The following is a 19,486-nucleotide window of genomic DNA, read 5'->3' on the forward strand; positions in this document are numbered from 1 at the left end:
ACTGTTAGGGATTTAAGCCAGAAGTGCACCCCTAGTCATAGAATTTGTAGTACGTGTAATAATGTTTAGTGTTAGAATTATATTTTGTGTGTTATTAGATATTAGTTATTACATTAACATGTTAGATTAAGTGAATGCAATTTCAATCAAACACAATTCATAGTCATTTAAATCATATAAACACTGTACACATTAACATTCTGTCACAATGTGATGTTAAAACCTGGGGACGGATGCCAATTGCCGTTCTTTATGGATTTCTCCCAATTTTATCCCCAAAGAGGGTTTTTTGGGAGTTTTTTCTCCTGTCAGGTAATAAATGAACAACTTATTGCGAGGCAGCCGACTGAGGCAAATGTCTTGAGAATTGAACCACATGAACTGTCTTAGATCTTATGATGAAGTGTGATGAACGGTGATCATTAATGATGGGTTGTTGTAATGAAAGTGTACTAGTTATAAGATGAAGACTTAAACGATGTATGCTTTGTTAAATTCACTCATTGAGGCATAAAGCCAACTGTATCTACATTGAGTGCATTGGAATGTGAGGGACAGCTAGGACAGAGAGGTTTCAGGTTACAGCTGCAGCTTCACACCTCGACGTGGAAGGGACAATGGAGGAGGAGACCCTTTGGAGAAGAGGCCAATGACATTCAAATGCACCAAAGAAGACACACCTCAAGAGGTTTCAAAGGACCATGGCGGGGGAAAGACTGTTAGAACTTCTCCTGCAGCCGCGTTGATAAGTCACTTCAGACTTGCTCAGAGGATTCTCTATTTCGCGAAATATTCCACTGTTCGCTTAGTATTTCACTTTGTAATTGTAATCCCTATTACGTTGTTCAGTTATTAAATAACTTTTGATTTTTGAATTTAAACGAATTGACTCATTCGTGTCCTCGTTTCCGGCCGGGACGAGAACAGAGGATTGAGTCCTCCCTCGAGAGCTTCCGAAACCTTAACAGTTGGCGCCCAACGTGGGGCTCTCGTTGGGGGAAGGCGTTGCTGAGAGGTTTGACTGCAAGTACCACGGATACAAACAAGGTAAAACAAACTTTTTCATGAATTCTGTGATAGGTAGGTTTAGGAAGATTTAGAGTGGTGCTGGCAGTCGGCCATGAGGCAAGGCCTTAGATGCTAAAGACTAAAGGCTAGTACATTAATGACTTGGGTGAATATAATAAGCTGATATTGAATAACAGTGGGGACATACTTTTGCAAAGTGAATGCGAATGGGAGCCGGCTTTTAGAAATTCCAAACACGCGCGTTTGGTGCGTTCAGGTACACACTTAGAGCGTTAGAAAAATCCAGGCGGCGAACTGGTCTGCTGAGACATAAAGACCAGCAGGATAAAATCATACAAGTAGACCCGTATGGGATTGGTTAGGGGGTTCGCATGAGGTGTGACGATGCGCATGTTGTCCACTAGGTTTCCCACAATAATTACGGCGTCTTTAGAGAAGACTCTTCTCTTCATTTCCCCTCTCTGTGCATAAAGTCCTTCACAATTAGGTATTGCAGGATTTAATAGATTGGGGGGGGGAGCTTGCTCTACGGGATTGGCATACGGGATAATCCAGCATCGACTGGTAAAGTGATAATCCAGCATCGACTGGTAAAGGGATAATCCAGCATCGACTGGTAAAGTGATAATCCAGCATCGACTGGTAAAGTTATAATCCAGCGGCGACTGGTGGAGGTTATAGTAAAGGAGAAATCCAGCATCGACTGGTAAGATCTGCTTAACATTTTCCACCCTCTAGAAATCCTATGAATTAGGTATATAGGTTGTCTAGAAGGGGGTGGGTGGCGGATATGCGCTTTAGTGTAAATGATAGTGTATATACATCTGCATGTGGTGTGAGTGTGAGTGAGTGTTAGTACGTGGTGCGTGAGTGTTGGAGTTGCGGGGTGCATGTGCTTGATTGATGTATGGATGTTCCAAATTATGTTTTAATACGCGTATGTGATTGTTTAACAGTGTATATATATGTATAGAATCCGAACTGGAGACTGATCATCTCCGGCGTCGGGTTGTAAAACCGTAGCATATTAAGGTGTTGGTGAGCAGTCCAACCCGGACCACGTGGGCTGCCTAGCTAGCGGCTAACGGGGTCTCATTGGTAATTCCATTGGGGTAATAGCGGGGCTTGCGGGGTGCTGATAGCTTGACCACGTTGTGGGTTAGCAGTTAGCTTGAGCCCATTGTTCTTTGCTACGCCGGCACACAGCGTTTTACGATCCATGTGCTGAGGTGTGAGGCACTTCCTCTTTGGTAGTTCTGTGTTCGATCTTCAGCTATCGGCTGAACAGCGCCACATGTGGTTGGAGTAAGTGCACATCGTGAGGGGAAGCCCCTGAGTGTGCCATCTGGTGGATGTAGAGGGAATTACAAGAGGGGGGAGTTCAATTTCCTCACTTGCCGTGTTCGGACGGTGACTTTGATGCACATTTGCCTTTACTAACTAGGATAGTGTAAAGATTGATAAGATAACTTGACGGATATCTGGATTGGTGTTGACGTTTAATTGAAATAGTAAAGTGCTGTATTGTTACGTTGAATATGGTTTGTAATAGTCCTGCATTTGTTTTGGATTGAAATTGGAGATTGAGCTAATTTTGATGTGGCGCTTTTGTGGACCTGTTATGAATTGTTTGATTTCGATCCCCAATGTTTAGCTGAAACCAGATTGACTGTCATTGCATTGTCTCTGGGTTGGGGGTGGATCATTGTTTATATTGTGGTATAATCACTGGCGGCATTTGTGGTGGAGTGCTTCTGCTCTACTTCCTGATCAATATTGCCGGCAGTTTGACTGTATCATCATAACTTTGATTAGTTTTGTAACCTTGATTAATAATTTGGAGTAATTCATTTTTAGACATCAAGATTAACTTTATTGAAGTTTAATTTTTAGACTTTTGAATTTTGAATGAAGATTGAGTTTTGATTTGAGATATAGTTAATTCTTTCTCTTTTTCCTCTATTTAATTGTAATCATAGTCTTTGGCATGGATCATTGATTATACTCATTTTTACAGTTCCGTGATTGATTTGATTTTCTGGTGAGAGGTACCGATAAGTTGATTTAACTTAGTGGTCTAACAGGATAATTTTAGTAAATTACACAGCAGTTATTGAACTGATTTGATGTTGTAAATTGCCCTCCTTACTTTTTAGATTTGGTTATTTGTTTTACTGTGTCGATTCTGGTCGATGGTTCGATTTGACATTTCCTCGGACAGTTGATAGGGGTGACTTAGTTTGGGCTTTTCTTACAGTTAGTGACAGAGTACCACCTAGGACAGAAGGGACAGCTTAGCGGTTGTTTAGAGTATTCCAGGTTGCATGATGGCTGCGCTTACGACACAGGAACTGCTTGTCAGGGCCAGAGAGGAGGAAGCAGGTAGCTGTGAACATGGCCGTAAAACACCAAGTGAATACCAGGAGGCCGCAGAGGAGCTGTATATTACTTCAGGACTCCTGTCTATCAGAATACACGTGCAGAGGACCCATCCAAACAACGACAAAGAAGGAGAGGTTGCTGATGGAGGTCGTCATCACAATAGACATTGTATCCTGGTGAAGAAGGCTCCAAACCACTATGCAGACTACATTCTCCCGGTAAGAAATGAGCCACTTGCAGCCTCCCCTGTCCCACAGTGCCCACTACTGAGAAAAGCCAACGGTCAGAGCGAGTTTGTGCCCTGGAGCCATCGGGACATGGAAGCGCTGGAGAAGGGACTGCCGCCATTGGGAGAAGGAGCTAACCCATGGATCCTGCTCTTTGAAAAATACACAATAGAAGATAAGTTGGGTCTTGGAGATATGAGAGCCTTAATAGCCCGTCTAGAGGGAACAGTCAACCTAAGAGCCTTAGAAGCAAGAGCGGGAACCACCAACCAAGAGGATGAGGCTCCATTTGATAAGGTCAGAGGAGTATTTTGGGCCACAATGCGAAACATCTGGCCTACAAAGCCAAGTATGTCCATCCTGATGGGTCTGAGTATGAAACAAGGTGAAGACATCTCTCAATACGTGAGGAGAGCAGAAACAGAATGGCATTTGGCCACAGGAGGAAGACACGACAATAACAAATCTACTGCAGTAATCTGGCGACACACTGTGCAGCAAGGCTTGCCCCAGGCTGTTCAAACAGCGTTGGAGGGAGTAGTGGGACTGGACGACATGGATGAAAGCACATGGAGAGACCATCTAACCCACTTCTACAAAATACAGAGAGCTGCGGAGACAAGGAGGCAAGAAGAACTGGGGACGATGACGCATCGACTCCTGAAGATCCAACTGGCAGCAGCAGATGCAGGAGCAACGAAAAAACAGAGAGTCAGGAAACAACTGTCGGTGAGAGATGAACAACCTCAATACCCTGTTCCTCCAGAAGCCACATATCCAACCGTAGGTCCAGCAGTGAGAAACCAATTGAGAGGATACCAGCAACCACCAAAGTACAGAGGGAGAGACAGAGGCCGTGAATATAACCGAGGGAGTGGATTCTACCAAGGAGGGTACGGGGGTGATGTGTGTTTTATATGTGGGCAGGTGGGACATTGGTCAAGAACGTGTCCAGTGAAATATGAAGGGAACACACGGTCAAATGCTCCTCCAGGAAGGTTTCCCAACTCACTGCAGCCCAGGCAGAACCAGAGGTTGGGCACACCCCAGCCTCCACCTCCCCATATGTGGTGACCACAGCAACAGATGCCACTTGCTTTGATGGAGACAAAGCAGACGAGCCCTAAACAACTAACTGGTGACACACCGACCCCCGCTGCTTTCCAACAGCTCAGATAAGCACCCTCAGTCTCTACGGTTTACGACTCACATTCCAGGAAGAGGAGACTAGAGATTATACACTGCTGAGAGTGTCAGCTGAAACTAGACTTAAACCCGTAGGGAAGATTGATTTTAAAAAAAGGAAATCAGTCATTGAAAATTAAGAGATAAGGTTGTGTAAGATTTAAAGGAGGAATGAAGGTGATAAGGAATTAGGAGAGTTGTTGTATATATTGTCGATTTTTTGGATTAATGTTTGTAGTTTTTCGAGTTTTCTCCTGAATTCAGAGATGGGCGGTAAATTGTTGGGTGCTGCTATTGAGTGTATAGTGCACGATACACTTGATACAGTATCTTGATGATTGAAGCCAATGTCTGATCAAAGGAACATTTATAGCACCAGTACACGAAATATGGAAATTTGTTACAGACGGTCATCCTGTAATGTTCAACAAGTAGTACACCCTTACATTTGGATACGCTAACCATGAGAGGTTGGTGATCTATCAGTAATGAATGAATGGATTGGATCAAACTAAGCATGAGCTGAGTTTGTGTTTGCAGGTAACAGACACGTCTCCCACCCTCTGCTTTGCTTTTGGGCTGAAGAGCAATAAAAGTGGAGATTAACACTGGGGGGGGTCTGGAACAGATGGGTCTGATGCTAAGTTGATTTATTATCTCCTGGTACTTTTTGGGATCAAGGGACTCACAATCTTCATTGTTGTTTTATGACCCTGAAGGGTTTGGAGAACCTTTTGTTGATATCACCGGGGTTTGAGGTTCACATTCTGATACATTGATTGAAGTTTTAGAGACTGATACTGCAAATGCTCGACCACTTGTGAAAGTGGTCAGTAAGGTCAGCAAATTGACTGTAATGATGGAGGCCTTCAGTGAGGCCGTCGAATGGTTTATTTTAATGGGGAAGTAAGCAAAAATGGGAAAACAGGTTGAGGAGTTATGCAGTAATGCATAGGTTTTCAAAGGTGATGACTCATCATGACCGAGCAAACAGGCTGAAGGTAAAAGGAGAAGAAATTGACTGTGAGGGTGAGAATGTGAGGTAACATTTTTGTGTATACTTGGAATGAGCAGATTGCTTCGAGGTTAGAATGAACAAAGAGAACTGGGTTGGTCAATTAGTTGATGAAGACATGGAACAGTCATACACCATGAGGGTGAGACCTACAAGGAAAAACTCAAAGAGATCATTGAACGGGGACGCGAAGGCAATATTGGTGTTAATTTTTCATGAGTTGACTATGGGGGTCAATAATCAGTTATGTCGAAGATTCCAAATTTCTATAAATAAATGGCTCCTCAAATCGGTTGGAAACAAGGCCGTTTGAGAAAGGCAATTTTCCAAAACAATGTGTAAATACTCTAGGAGCAGATAAAGATATGCAGAGGCATTCTTTACGTCAACGCATAACATTCTTCATTCAGCTGAGGCTCTAATTCAAAAGCGATTTGCAGGAAGTGAATTTGAACAAGAGGGAACAGAACCAAAACAGCAAGAACAAAGAAGGGATTTCTCCTTCTGAGAAAGCAACACTTGTGAGTGTCATCCAGGTGCTAATTCTTCAGTTGTAGTAGTAGGTAGGTATGTGTGTTTGTTATGTTCATTAGGGAACTCCTTCCACCATCAGGTGAACATCAGGAGTCAGGACAAATGATGACTTTGTTGGGAGTTTAGCTCCCAGTAAAAGAAACAACAGGCAGATGCTGAGATGGGAGTGAATTAGGGACGAGGATAGATTTCAAAGGGGATGCAGAGGTTGAAAGGGGATGGCGACTCATGGTCGAGGAGGGAGTGAGCAGACCTCCCTAAAACAACAACTGATAAGAGGAGGAATCCTGGGGAAGTGTCGGAGCCATAAAATCCATCCACAGGTTGTATTTCATCTCAGAGTCACCCAACAGGTTTAAGAATCACACACGGTTGGTATGGGGGGAATTATTTCACTATGATAAATTTACTGACACATTTTTCCTCGAATACATGTGCATGGCAATTGTTAACTATGTTTTGCTTTTCAGTAGGAACAGGCGACTCCAATGCGAGACGGTCCAGATCGGCAACGACACCCAGTAGAAACGGCGTTGAGGGGGTTTTACGACGTTGTTGGATAAGCCAGGAGGTGGCCGGGGGTGATTAGCATCACCAAAGGCTATGTGAAGGCACAAGGATTGATGAGACACACAGATGATACAATTATTCCACATTAAAAGAAAACGCTAAAACTGGGAAATAAGTGGGTAAAATGTTGAGTTCCAGTTATGTTTAAATATGCACACACTAGATGGTAGAACTTGTTTGCTTGAAGAGTTTGGTAAACCAGAAAGAGCAACATGAATTGGGAGAGCACACACACACGCACACACTCACACGCACATCTAGACATACCTACACACACACACACACATAGCTGCACCACTTGTGGTTCTCTATTCAACAGCCGATTGGGGAATCTTGTCCTAATGGGACCTCCGGTTAGCAGAGCAGTCTGCTCACAGGAACTGAGGTGATCCGAGGTCCAAGGAGGGAGCGTGAAGCTTAATCACACGTCTAGGATGACAGCTACGTGTCATCTGACCAAACCGCTGACAACAACAGATGTTCCAGCAGAGGAACATCAAGGAGGAGAAGTATAGGCACACACATACAACGAAGGAATCCACAAACACTGAGCTAATGTGACACACCATTTCCAGATTAGAGAAGGAACGGGAACTGCTGGGACACTTGATAAACACATATGATAAGAATGTTCAAACAAACATACGCCAACGATATTACAGTAACAGAACTTGAGGATTTTGAATTCAGAGCGGCTATTCGGTTGCAATGACCAATCATTACCAAGATAAAACTAAGTAGCATTAGACACATTCACGGGGAACATTTGGACAGAAGGAGGAGAGAGAAGTCCACCATTTCATAGAATTGTGCCTATTCAGATAACTACAGCATTGTCTCGGTTAAAAGGCATATATCATAGTAAGAATTGAAAATAAGAATTGTTTTTAGGAGGCTGGAAGTTCTTGTATGTGTTGTTTCTATTTCACTCCAAACAGAGCTGAGATCATTATTCAATGCAGGTGGATCCACACGACAACAAGTGGAGAGATGGTGTCCATTTATGGAGGGAGAGTAAACTATGAAGGGCAGGGTCTCAACAATAGACCCACTGGTTATGTTCTCCTCCTCAACATGTGTTTTCAACTTGAAGCATCACTGTGGCACCGCCACATATAGAGCGGCTATTCTGTTTGATGATGTTATCCCTCCAGAAACAAACAGGGATGGGAGCATCACTTGAAAGACACATCCAGAGCTGCCCCTGGGGGGGGGGGTGAATATATGTCCTATAGTGTTTTTTCCTTTAGTTTCAGATACCTTGTCCCTATATAATGTGTTGAACTTTAAGCGACGGAGACCAGATTCACTAAGAGATCCAGGGGGACATCTTCAGGAGGGTTACCAACAGCAGCCATGTGGGAGAAAGATTGAATAAGGAATTATGTGTTACAAACTACACTGATTCCTCAGGGGAAACTCACGGTTTACCAATGACACTGATGCGGTTAACAGTAGACACAGTTACTGGTAGTTAAGATCACATCACCAGGAATAAACACCACCAGAGAAAGCCTTAAGAAGAAAGACAGATCTACATTAGTCTGAAGGTCACATAAATAAGCGAAAAGGATGCTAAGAAGGTGCCAAGGAGGGTGCCAGATGATGTTGAATTCCAGAATCAGATCACAGCTGGGTGTGGATTAAGGCCCATAAGCGCAAGTGGAGTGATCCAAGGTGGACCGGTCCTTGGGAGGTAGTATTGGCAACGTCACACTCGGTGAAGGTGAAAGGTAAAGCGGGAGCCACTTGGCATCATCTCACACATTGTGCACCTGCTAAGGCACCAAGCCAGACCCTTGCGGAGACCCGATTAAATACCAGGCAAGTTAAATCAGAGCCAAAAGACACAGGAGGGAACAAAGCAGCAGAAAATGTCTCGCCCACAGCGTAAGTATCAGTTGGTAGTAGGGAGTTCAAGTTCAGCTCGGGGAAGTGCAGCTGTTCACACAGGTGACGATGACATGACGTCTGTAAGTGATCTATCCCATCCCAGTCGACAAGATGTTTCCTTACCACCTAACATCCAAGCAGCAATTGCTCTCACGTAGACATTCAAGGAAAATATAACTGTAGCTGTTCAATTTGATTATTGTGATATTGCAGCCTGCGGAGTCCAAGACCTCAGGTTTTGGAGGTCGGACCAATACTTGTGTTCCACCACCAACCGATGTGGACCAGGAGTCAGGTTTGGTAAGCCAGTGGAGCAGTACGGCTGTGACTGCGAGGAGGCAGAATGGAAGTTCGCACACACTGGTAGATGGAAGTCATCTAAAACTGGTCCTAAACCTGTGCTGCAAACCCGTTTAACGATGCGGAAAAACCGATATCCAGATTTGGCTAAATGTGGGGGAGGGTTGTGCAATCCACTAATAATCACATTGAAAAATCCAGAATTGGGGGACAGTGGACTATACGTGTTGAAAGGAGGGACATACGATATTGAAAGCCCACAAGGGTTGTTTAAGATTGTTGCTAAACCCTCTGCTAACAAACAGGAATCCACTGCTGATCAGGTTGGAGCTGAAGCTGACACTTCTTGGGAAGGTGTGGTAAGACGGGAAACTGGATTCTCGGAGTCTAATCTATGGCTCCAATGGGTACAGTATACTGCCACAAACATGCACAGTACAGATTGTATAGTGTGTTCTCAACCTAGGCCTATGCCCACTCCTGTACGTTCCAGATTCAGACCAATAAGCCCTATATTCAAATGTATACTGGAGCTCTTTGTCCTGCAGACTCAGCCTGTCCACCATACTTGTTTAGAGTTCCAATGGGATTACCCGCCAGCTACCTTGAGCACGCCACCTCAATTTATGGTTCCAGATGGTACATTTGATTGCATAGTATCAGAGATAACGGGAGGGATAAAAGTAGGTGACATTGCAGGAGTAATCCGTACCACAGTTCAGTTTGCTAATGTCACTCGATATTCAAGTGTGTTGAATCAGACGATTTCCAGAGCCGACCTCTGGTGGTGGTGTGGAACTAAGGTTATTTATCCAACGCTGCCAGCTAATTGGACGGGTACTTGTGCATTAGTGCAGCTTATCATGCCATTCTATGTCTTTCCAGTGAAGGAGACCACATTTCAAGACTTGATTTCACCACATCCTCACGTCGCCAGGAGAGCGAAGAGATCCACTAGTCCTGCGGGCTCATTTGATAGTCATGTGTACTTAGATGCCATTGGGGTGCCCAGAGGGGTGCCTGATGAGTTTAAAGCCAGGAATCAAATTGCGAGCGGCATAGAATCCTTTTTCTTCTGGTGGGTGACAATCAATAAAAATGTAGACTGGATTAATTACATATACTACAACCAGCAGCGATTCATAAATTTCACCCGGGATGCCATAACAGGGCTCCACGAGCAGTTGGATAAGACTAGTTTGATGGCATGGCAAAATAGAATGGCACTGGACATGATCTTGGCAGAGAAGGGAGGAGTCTGAAGAATGTTTGGATCTGCCTGTTGTACTTTCATTCCCAATAACACAGCTCCTGGTGGCTTGGTGACCAGAGCACAAGCCCCACTGACAGCTTGAACCAGCAGCTGACAGACAACTAAGGCGACGACAATCCTCTCACCAACGGGTTTGTCAGTATTATTGCACAACGGAAAAGTGCATTCCTGTCTGCGTTAACCCTTCTTGTGTTACAGTCATGATCTAGTCCACTACGGATGAAGCTGCATCTCCTGCATCCTTGGATTCCTGCAGGGATTGATCGATATTGTGTTTAGTGAGACTAGTATACAGGGAAATCGGTAGCGAGTAGATGATGAGGGACAATCACTGTTGACGAATGTGACTGTATGAAAATTTTTCTGTCTTTGGGAGATGCTCACAGTGAACTGTGAGCAAGGAGGGAATTGTTAGGGATTTAAGCCAGAAGTGCACCCCTAGTCATAGAATTTGTAGTACGTGTAATAATGTTTAGTGTTAGAATTATATTTTGTGTGTTATTAGATATTAGTTATTACATTAACATGTTAGATTAAGTGAATGCAATTTCAATCAAACACAATTCATAGTCATTTAAATCATATAAACACTGTACACATTAACATTCTGTCACAATGTGATGTTAAAACCTGGGGACGGATGCCAATTGCCGTTCTTTATGGATTTCTCCCAATTTTATCCCCAAAGAGGGTTTTTTGGGAGTTTTTTCTCCTGTCAGGTAATAAATGAACAACTTATTGCGAGGCAGCCGACTGAGGCAAATGTCTTGAGAATTGAACCACATGAACTGTCTTAGATCTTATGATGAAGTGTGATGAACGGTGATCATTAATGATGGGTTGTTGTAATGAAAGTGTACTAGTTATAAGATGAAGACTTAAACGATGTATGCTTTGTTAAATTCACTCATTGAGGCATAAAGCCAACTGTATCTACATTGAGTGCATTGGAATGTGAGGGACAGCTAGGACAGAGAGGTTTCAGGTTACAGCTGCAGCTTCACACCTCGACGTGGAAGGGACAATGGAGGAGGTGACCCTTTGGAGAAGAGGCCAATGACATTCAAATGCACCAAAGAAGACACACCTCAAGAGGTTTCAAAGGACCAAAGCGGGGAAAAGACTGTTAGAACTTCTCCTGCAGCCGCGTTGATAAGTCACTTCAGACTTGCTCAGAGGATTCTCTATTTCGCGAAATATTCCACTGTTCGCTTAGTATTTCACTTTGTAATTGTAATCCCTATTACGTTGTTCAGTTATTAAATAACTTTTGATTTTTGAATTTAAACGAATTGACTCATTCGTGTCCTCGTTTCCGGCCGGGACGAGAACAGAGGATTGAGTCCTCCCTCGAGAGCTTCCGAAACCTTAACAACACCTAACCCCTAATTGCTCCCTGGGCAAAAATGTGAAAAGGCCATGGGTTTAAAGTGTAATGTAAGTCGCTTTGGATAAAAAGCGTCTGCTAAATGACATGTAATGTAAATGTAAGAGAAACAAAGTAAGCTGGTTCCAAATGAACGCCCACTCCCGAATAAAAGGAGATTAAACACTATTCTTTGTCATCTCCACGTTAACATGGATGTTCTTTTTGAGGTTGTAAAATATGAGCTCATGAATAGATTAGAATAGAAGTACTTTATTGATTGATTGATGAAAGATGTGTCTGCAGCTTTCTTTCATTTATCTGCAGTAAGTGTTGTGAAACAATCAATGAGGTGAATATTTCTTTTCTCTTCTTCAGGTGACTGAAATAAAGTCCTAAAAAACAAAATACTTGGCAGCTTCCTTTGTCTGCAGGATCCAAGGAGAAGACGGCCTTCAGCACCCCAGGAGGCCTTGGGCAGTACTGCATGATGGCTTTGGCCTGTTTGGAGCCCCGCTACGTTCCAGCGGTTAAAGGATCAGGTACTTGAACCCCAGCAAGGATATTTGGATGAAGATGTGATTCAGAGCCCAAAGCCACTTACCTCGTGCACAGAAGGTCCTGGAGTCCCTCCCACAAGCAGGATTGACAGCAAATCCCATGAAATGTAAGCCGGCCTTTGGGGAGACTAAGTACTACTACTTGGGGTCCACCATCGGACGGGGCCTGGTCAAACCCCAGGAGGCAAAACTCTGTGCCATCCAGGACGGGCTGAAGTTAACAAAGACGCAGGTGAGATCCTTTTTGGGACTAATTATTACCGGAGGTTCATCCCTGACTTTGCTGTGGTCAGGGATCACAAGCCCACCTAAAAGGTCACATGCCTGAGAGACCCACACTATGCACAAATTCTCCCCCGACACACCTCACTCCATGAGCCACAGCTCCAACGCCACAGTGCAACGCATCATTGAGGACACTAAAGTGAAAGTGGTCTCAGGTAAGCAAAGATCTCATTGGAGAAACACCAGAATAAAGAAGAGAGTCGGAAGGCCGAGCGCAGGTTGCAGAAATATAAAGACACACTGTATTATTATAATTTAGAGTTTAGAAGTGCAAGACAGTCCTCGTTCTCTGACATCATGACTAAAAACAACTCAGTCCAGATGAGGACGTGTTTGTCCTCATCTCAGAGTAACATCCGTTCAAACACCACGACACAGTTGCAGGCCTAGATGACATCACACAACACCTGGAGTCATGATCCTGCTGCTCACATGTTCTTCCAACCTGTATTTCGACCTGCACGACCACTGATGTCTCACAAGTCGTAAACACATCATTTCCTCTCAGGTGTCGTCCCACAAGCCCTAAAAACTTCTGTTCTCAAACTAGCGCCACAGAAGGTGAGTTTAGATGCTGTAACAATGAGAAGTCAAAGGTCAATATCAAACCTGCCCTTATAAGTATTTTTTCAACTGAAACTGCTCTTGTTAAGGTTTTCAACTCGCTGCAGCTCGAGTCCTCTTAGGACTGGAAACTCCAGTTCTCAGGTCTTCACACTGGCTTCCTGTCAAACAAAGAGTTAACTTCAACCTGCTGCTGTTGGTTCATGGAGCACTGAAAGGTTTCAGGGCCAAAGTACATTTCTGATCTGTTGATACGTTATGAATCATCACACACATCTCCACACATCTGGAACAACGTCCCTGCAGGTCTGCTGAGTCCCTCAGATCCTTTGAATCCAGATTAAAGACTTTTCTGTTTGCTGCTGACTTTAATGAACCTCTTCAGAATTTTGGTTTTCTACACTGCAGATTTTATTGAATTTTATTTTTTACGTTGTCTTTTAATCTTTTTAACAACTCTTTTCTTTCATGTTTTAAGGTTTTGGCTTCTTACGATGAGTCTGTTTCCTCAAAGGGGCCCTGACATAAAACGTGTGGGAACTACTGCAGCGGCGCAGATGCAGAGAACCTGGTTGTTATCAGTAGTTAGTAGTGTGATCACGTGACGCCCCCTGGTGGATGGAACAGGTATCGTCTTCTAGTTGAACATCTGCTCCCTGATGGACACCCATTGGTCCCCAAGCTGCTAGATATGTCCCATCATGCCTCATAACGTCTGTCCTTCACATGTCCTCATTGTTTATTCACAGCGTAAACTGACTCCACAGCACTGGAGTACACGCACACGCGTGTTCACAGGTGTTCTACCACATGTTCATGTACTCACAGAGGCCTAAAGTACGGCCCTCCTGACTTAGACGAGGCAACAGGGTGAACGCTGATGATCTCGACTACTGAACAGGAGGACGAGCGTCTGGAACAACAGTCCAACATGTTTCACACTTTACACACTCGCATTTCATAAATCACCTCATCTGGATTTCGCTGCTTGATACAATTTTGTTTTGAACCTGAGTGGTTCTTGTGGTTTCACCCGAGAGACGATGAGACGAGAGGACCCGGCCAGCAGGCCGTCGGTCCGCTCAGAAGTCAGCCTACAGCTTATTTCTCTCACTTTAGAGAACTCTCCTCAGGACTTTTCAATGGTCACTAATAATCACGACATGTAGCAGCATTAACAACCTCTTCAGTGATCACATTATGAAATAAAAGAGTGTTCACTGTATAGACAGAATGCTGAGAAGTGTGTGTACCTTGTATGCTGTGTGTATTTAATCTGCTTCTCTCTTAACATTCACCTTCATGTGACACGTTTGTATTATTGAGGATGGATTTGATCACTATGTGACTTATTGAATTAATACGACAAATGAAGAGACTGATTTCATAGTGATTAAACAGGTAATACTTTATTCCAGGCACAATATATTCAAAGATACAAGTAGGATAATAAATAAAAGTAATGTAACAGTGTATTTTTTGTTCAAATATGAATTGGTATGTATTAATGTTAGGGAAAGATGAAGAAGTTGAATTTGATAAATTGCATTATTTTTCTGTGGTTAACAACGATTAATCGCATTATGTGCAAAATGCAATATTGAGGCAGCGTGAGGATCTATTTCTCTTCATACAGGCTTTACGGCTTCTTTCCTTTTCTTTCTGATCAGGAACCAGAATAAACATTAGTCTTTGATGACGAGCAGCACGATGCTTAATGCAGAATATGTTCAGTAGTCAGAGTCTCTGTTAGAGGAGCTGAAGGTCTAGAACAAAAAAAACACTTCAGTCTATAAAGATTGTGGATTTCCTTTGAATCTCAGTCAGAGAAAAACAAAAACAAAAAAAAACACTTTTAGTGATGCAGGTTGAGAAGTTACACAATGACACAAATGACTTTTAACGTCCACTTTTTCATCCATTCCTCCAACTTACGTCTTATATATTATATATATAAATATATAAGATCATTGATCCTCTCACACACTGATGAGCAGCTTCCTGCCGTCAGTAACTAATATTCACTCCATTCTCACTCTGTGGTCACAGCTACAGGAGCAATGCTGGGTTAAGTGTCTTGCTCAAGGGTTCATCAACACGCGGGTCAGCAGGGATGGAACCGTTGATCCTGTGATTGGACTCTACACCCACAGTCTCCCTGACACTTCATGTCACCATTGATTTTCGTATCATTTCTGTGGTGATCACTAATATTTTTGGTAATGCAAAGATAAAATGAATAAACAACCAGTAGAGCTGCTGTCAGTCCCAGTAGTCCCAGTGCCCAGTAGAGGCCGATCCTTCCCCGAGGATCTCCTCTCAGACTGGTGTCACTCGTTGTCTCAGGTTCGGGTGGATCCTTCACTGCTGCAAAGAGACACAACAAATCTGTTTATTCATGTAAAGAAAAAGGTTTATTTATCTGAATAAAGCTGCTGAATTAAACGTGTTAGTAAGTTTAACTTAATGAACCTACCAGTGACATTGAGGTGACATTCCTTATAGTTCCTCCCATAACTTGTGTCCACTAGACACCAGTACAGCCCCGAGTCATTAGTCTGGAGTCTGGAGATGTGAAGTCTGAGTCGTCCTTCTCTGAGGACGTCTTTGTCCCACTGGACTCGTCCTGCAAAGTGTTTATCCTGATCCTCTGGGATTTCGACACCTTCATACAGATGAAACAGGACTGAGTGTATCTGATTAATTAACGTCTCACAGGAGACATGAAGGGCGTTGGGGGAGGGGTCCGTGCTGGTGGGGAACATCCATTCCAGTGAGATGTTGTGGTTCTCCTCTGCATGATACCAGCTCTGTGTCACATTCACTACAAATGACCCTGCTGAGGAGACAGAGAAGGAGAGGAGGAGGTGACAAAGTGACAGCTTTAACATGGAGCCTTTAGACTCCATCTCCAGATGTTTCTGAGGAGTGTGTGCTGATGCTTCACAGCTGCTTCACAAACACAAAAGTGAACTGACCACAGACACAGGAGGTCAGGATGAAGATCACCAGGATGCTGCAGATCATCTCCTCCCTGTGAGAGGAGACAGAGGAGAAGAGGCTCAAACATCATCATCACACCAACAATCTACAGTGTGTCTTCACGTCCTGATGTTCTTTGTGTTCTTCATCATGCTTGTTACAAACACACAAAGCTTTCATGCTGATGACAACCTCCAGGAGAACTACAACCACAAAGTGAAGCTGGTTTTCCTGGAGATGTTTCACTCATAGCCAAATACAAGATGTTCGTGTACGGTCGCCTGTACATATACATAAGGAGCTTTATAAAGTGTGTAACATCTGCAACTGATTAAGACAAAGACAAAAAGAGTAGCTTTTTGCATATAACTGGTGCAGAGGTACTTTGCGTTTAATCGTTAATGCTTTTCACATGGCCGATGGAAACTTCATGGTCCTTTATTGTTTGCACTGTGAAGTTTCTTGTCCCAACAAGAGACCCCCTCAACCTTTTCACGTCCTAAAATCAGTGCATTACACTATTTTCTTGGCTGGATCATAAACCAGCCGTTCTCAACTGGACTTTGTCTTGACTTGTCTTTTCTTTCCCTTTTTCTCCTCTACATTTCTTGGTTGAAGAGTTGTCATCTCTTGTGTCCTCTGGGTTTTGCTTCACCTGCACTGATCAGGTCTCCTCATGTTTCACCAAAATCCTCCAACGGTCACGTGTGCTTGTTGAGTAACGAGCCGTTGGCCGAGAGGGAAAACAAGGGCTTGATATCAAGGTTTTGATCATTTGAAAAAGAAATGGGAACCTGAAAGACTTGATCTTGAACATTCAAAAATACAATATTCAAATAAAAATATGTGGACGAAAAGTTGGGTTGAACGGTTTAGACTCAGTTCCTCTTTTTTTTTTTATAAAATATTTTTTTCATTCTCCACTTATTTATATATTTTTTTGAATATTCGCAGTATTATATTACAGATTTTATATCTTCAGATTTAAATCGTATAGTTTCAGATTTTTTTTTCAATTTAACGTCTTTGTTTCCCTGATCTTCCTTTTGCAGATTCAGACTTCCTGATCTGGTGGAGTTTAACCTCATCAACGCGTTGCCTTCAGGAGACGTAGGAACAAAGAGACTTAAGGATCAACACTTTCTACACACTGTATTCAGGATGATGTGAAACCATTGACGCCAGGAACCAAGTTCTGTTTGGCTGTTCTGGACTCTACTCGTCAGAATCATAGAATAAAATCACTCAACTATCTCATATTGTATCGTTCAACGACCACATGAATCTCTCGAGTTTCAAAGCTTGTGTTCTGCATTTGGCTCCACAGACCTCAGAGTGAACATCTACGTACCGAAATGTGTAACAAACACCACACAGGGAACACACACAACCTCATGAGGCTGATTAGGATTCTTTACGCAGAGATTCAAAGATGTTTTATTGTCAGTTACACACGAGCTGTGTATTGAAATTATTGTGCTTGCCTTTACTGGAAAGCCGACCAATTTTAAAATTAAAATAAAAATACAATATTTACATCAATGTACATGAAATAAAAATAAGGCAGAAATGAGGTAAGGGGAAAAGTGCAAAACTGAGCAGGTTGTAAAAAAACCTCAGATTGAATGAAATGTGTGCAATATAAATATAAAACAGTACAGTAACAGTAAGTGAAGTCCTAACAAGCTAAAGTGCAGAGCAGTTGTGAGTTAGCTGTTTTTTATCTTGATGATCAGGTTAAATTCTGATCTGATCAATGCATTTCATCTTTTTACAGGTTAATTATATTTAATGAACTAAACAAATATTATTAACCGTAAATATCTTGTGTTATCGATGAAGTCCTTCTCTCCTTACCTTGGACGTCTTGAGTCCTGTGATCTGAATCTCTTCAACAAGTAAACTCCTCAGTCTGTGAAGTTCATCAGAACTCATTTACAAAGTTAAGAATAAAATAACGGTCTCAGACCACGTGCTGGTTCTTTCTCTTTCTCTGTGAAGGTGCGTTCACACGTGTGAAGGACCTGAAACACCATTCATCTGATTATGAGTACACTCTTACAGAAATGAAATAGACTGACTAAACTCCCACTCCACTGTTCTACCGACCAATCATAAAGCTTCACGTCTTTGGGGTTCAAGCGTATTGGCTCATCGCCCTATTGGGGCGTGACTCATATAGTGTAAACGGAGAAGTTGTTGATAGTAATCAGTTTAGTGCCAAACCGTCTGTTTCCTCAAAGGGGCCCCGACAGAAAACGTGTGGGAACTACTGCAGTGGTGCAGATGCAGAGAACCTGGTTGGTTTACAGAAGTTAGAAGCAGGGGTGGAAGTAACGAAGTACAAATACTCACGGCGCTGTAATTGAGTAGATTTTTTGGGCACTTGTACTTTTATGAGTATTTTCTTCAAGTGTGTAATTTTACTCATACTTGAGTACAATTTACACCTTGTAATCTACTTCGCTACTTTTAAAATCAAAAGTCGCTTTTGAGTTTGCCCACAATTTAAAATAATATTCAAACCGTCAGATTTCAATGCAAATCCTTGTTGGCTGTCAGATGGCGCCCGTCTTATTCTGAGACGTAATGTAAGCAAAGGACAACTATATAACTGCAGCAGGTAAATGTTTCTGGATGTAAAATACACAGCGCTGTAAAGACTGAGAAGGACTGAGAGTTTGAGAAAGAAGCCTAAATGGAGACAGAAGTGACCACGGACAATAATGAACAAAAGACGGAGGACGACTTGCCCCGGGGCCGTACCTGGAGTTACCGATCTCCCACAGTCCATCCGCTGTCCCACAGGTCAAGACCCCCCAGTGGGCTGGAGAACTTCCATTGTGTTTCGAGTAAACTTGCAGCGTTTCTCTCTTGCACGTGTTTTGAAGTTTGCGTCACGTGTTCTCCGGTCGTTTTTGTGATTGCCGCATTTTTCTCTTGCAGCGTTTTATTGCTGGATTTGTTTTGCCGTTTGCAAGTAATTTGTACTCTGAGTAGTTTTTTAGAAGAGTACGTTGTACTTTTACCAAAGTACTTGTAATTGAGTACAATTTAAGCAATGTAACAGTACTTGTACTTGAGTAGAATAGAAGTAGAAGTAGAATACGCCTCACCTCCTTTCAATGTCACTGGTGCTCACTGTTGATCATCTGGATTGATTCCACAAGTGGGAAACTGTTTCAGATCGTATTTTGATTATTATTGTGATACCTGATGAAGTTATAGAATTGTGCCATAAATAGAAAATCACAAGTATATTTACATATATTTTTAATAAAACGCTTTTATTCTGTTTACTGTAACGGTGGCGGGAACTAC

At 42.8% G+C, this 19,486-nt stretch overlaps 2 protein-coding genes across 13 annotated transcripts in view; one reads left to right on the forward strand and one right to left on the reverse strand.

Annotated features, from left to right (window-relative positions):
* LOC120813994 (uncharacterized) overlaps positions 1-19,486 on the reverse strand; it is a 54,894-nt gene that overhangs the window by 31,415 nt on the left and 3,993 nt on the right. The window contains exons 1-4 of one of the 12 annotated variants that reach the window (XR_013468108.1): positions 18,023-18,904; positions 16,162-16,217; positions 15,660-16,022; positions 14,566-15,550 (exon numbers count right to left, since the gene is read on the reverse strand). The exons of 4 other annotated variants lie outside the window; for them this stretch is intronic. The gene's annotated coding sequence lies outside the window, so the exon portion shown is untranslated. 7 more of the 12 variants (XR_013468107.1, XR_013468102.1, XR_013468101.1 and 4 more) reach the window with 7 other exon arrangements.
* LOC144410208 (uncharacterized) lies at positions 5-11,696 on the forward strand. The gene is made up of 2 exons (XM_078105325.1): positions 5-9,542; positions 10,021-11,696. The coding sequence occupies exon 1, from the start codon at positions 3,354-3,356 to the stop codon at positions 4,710-4,712; it is 1,359 nt and encodes a 452-aa protein (XP_077961451.1). The 5' UTR covers positions 5-3,353; the 3' UTR covers positions 4,713-9,542; positions 10,021-11,696.

Source organism: Gasterosteus aculeatus, chromosome 7, assembly GCF_964276395.1.
Source record: "Gasterosteus aculeatus chromosome 7, fGasAcu3.hap1.1, whole genome shotgun sequence".
Classification (NCBI taxonomy): domain Eukaryota; kingdom Metazoa; phylum Chordata; class Actinopteri; order Perciformes; family Gasterosteidae; genus Gasterosteus; species Gasterosteus aculeatus.

What these genes read in the sequence shown, in the direction of transcription:
- LOC144410208 (XM_078105325.1), top strand. Translation starts at nt 3,354, where the DNA reads ATGATGGCTGCGCTTACGACACAGGAACTGCTTGTCAGGGCCAGAGAG.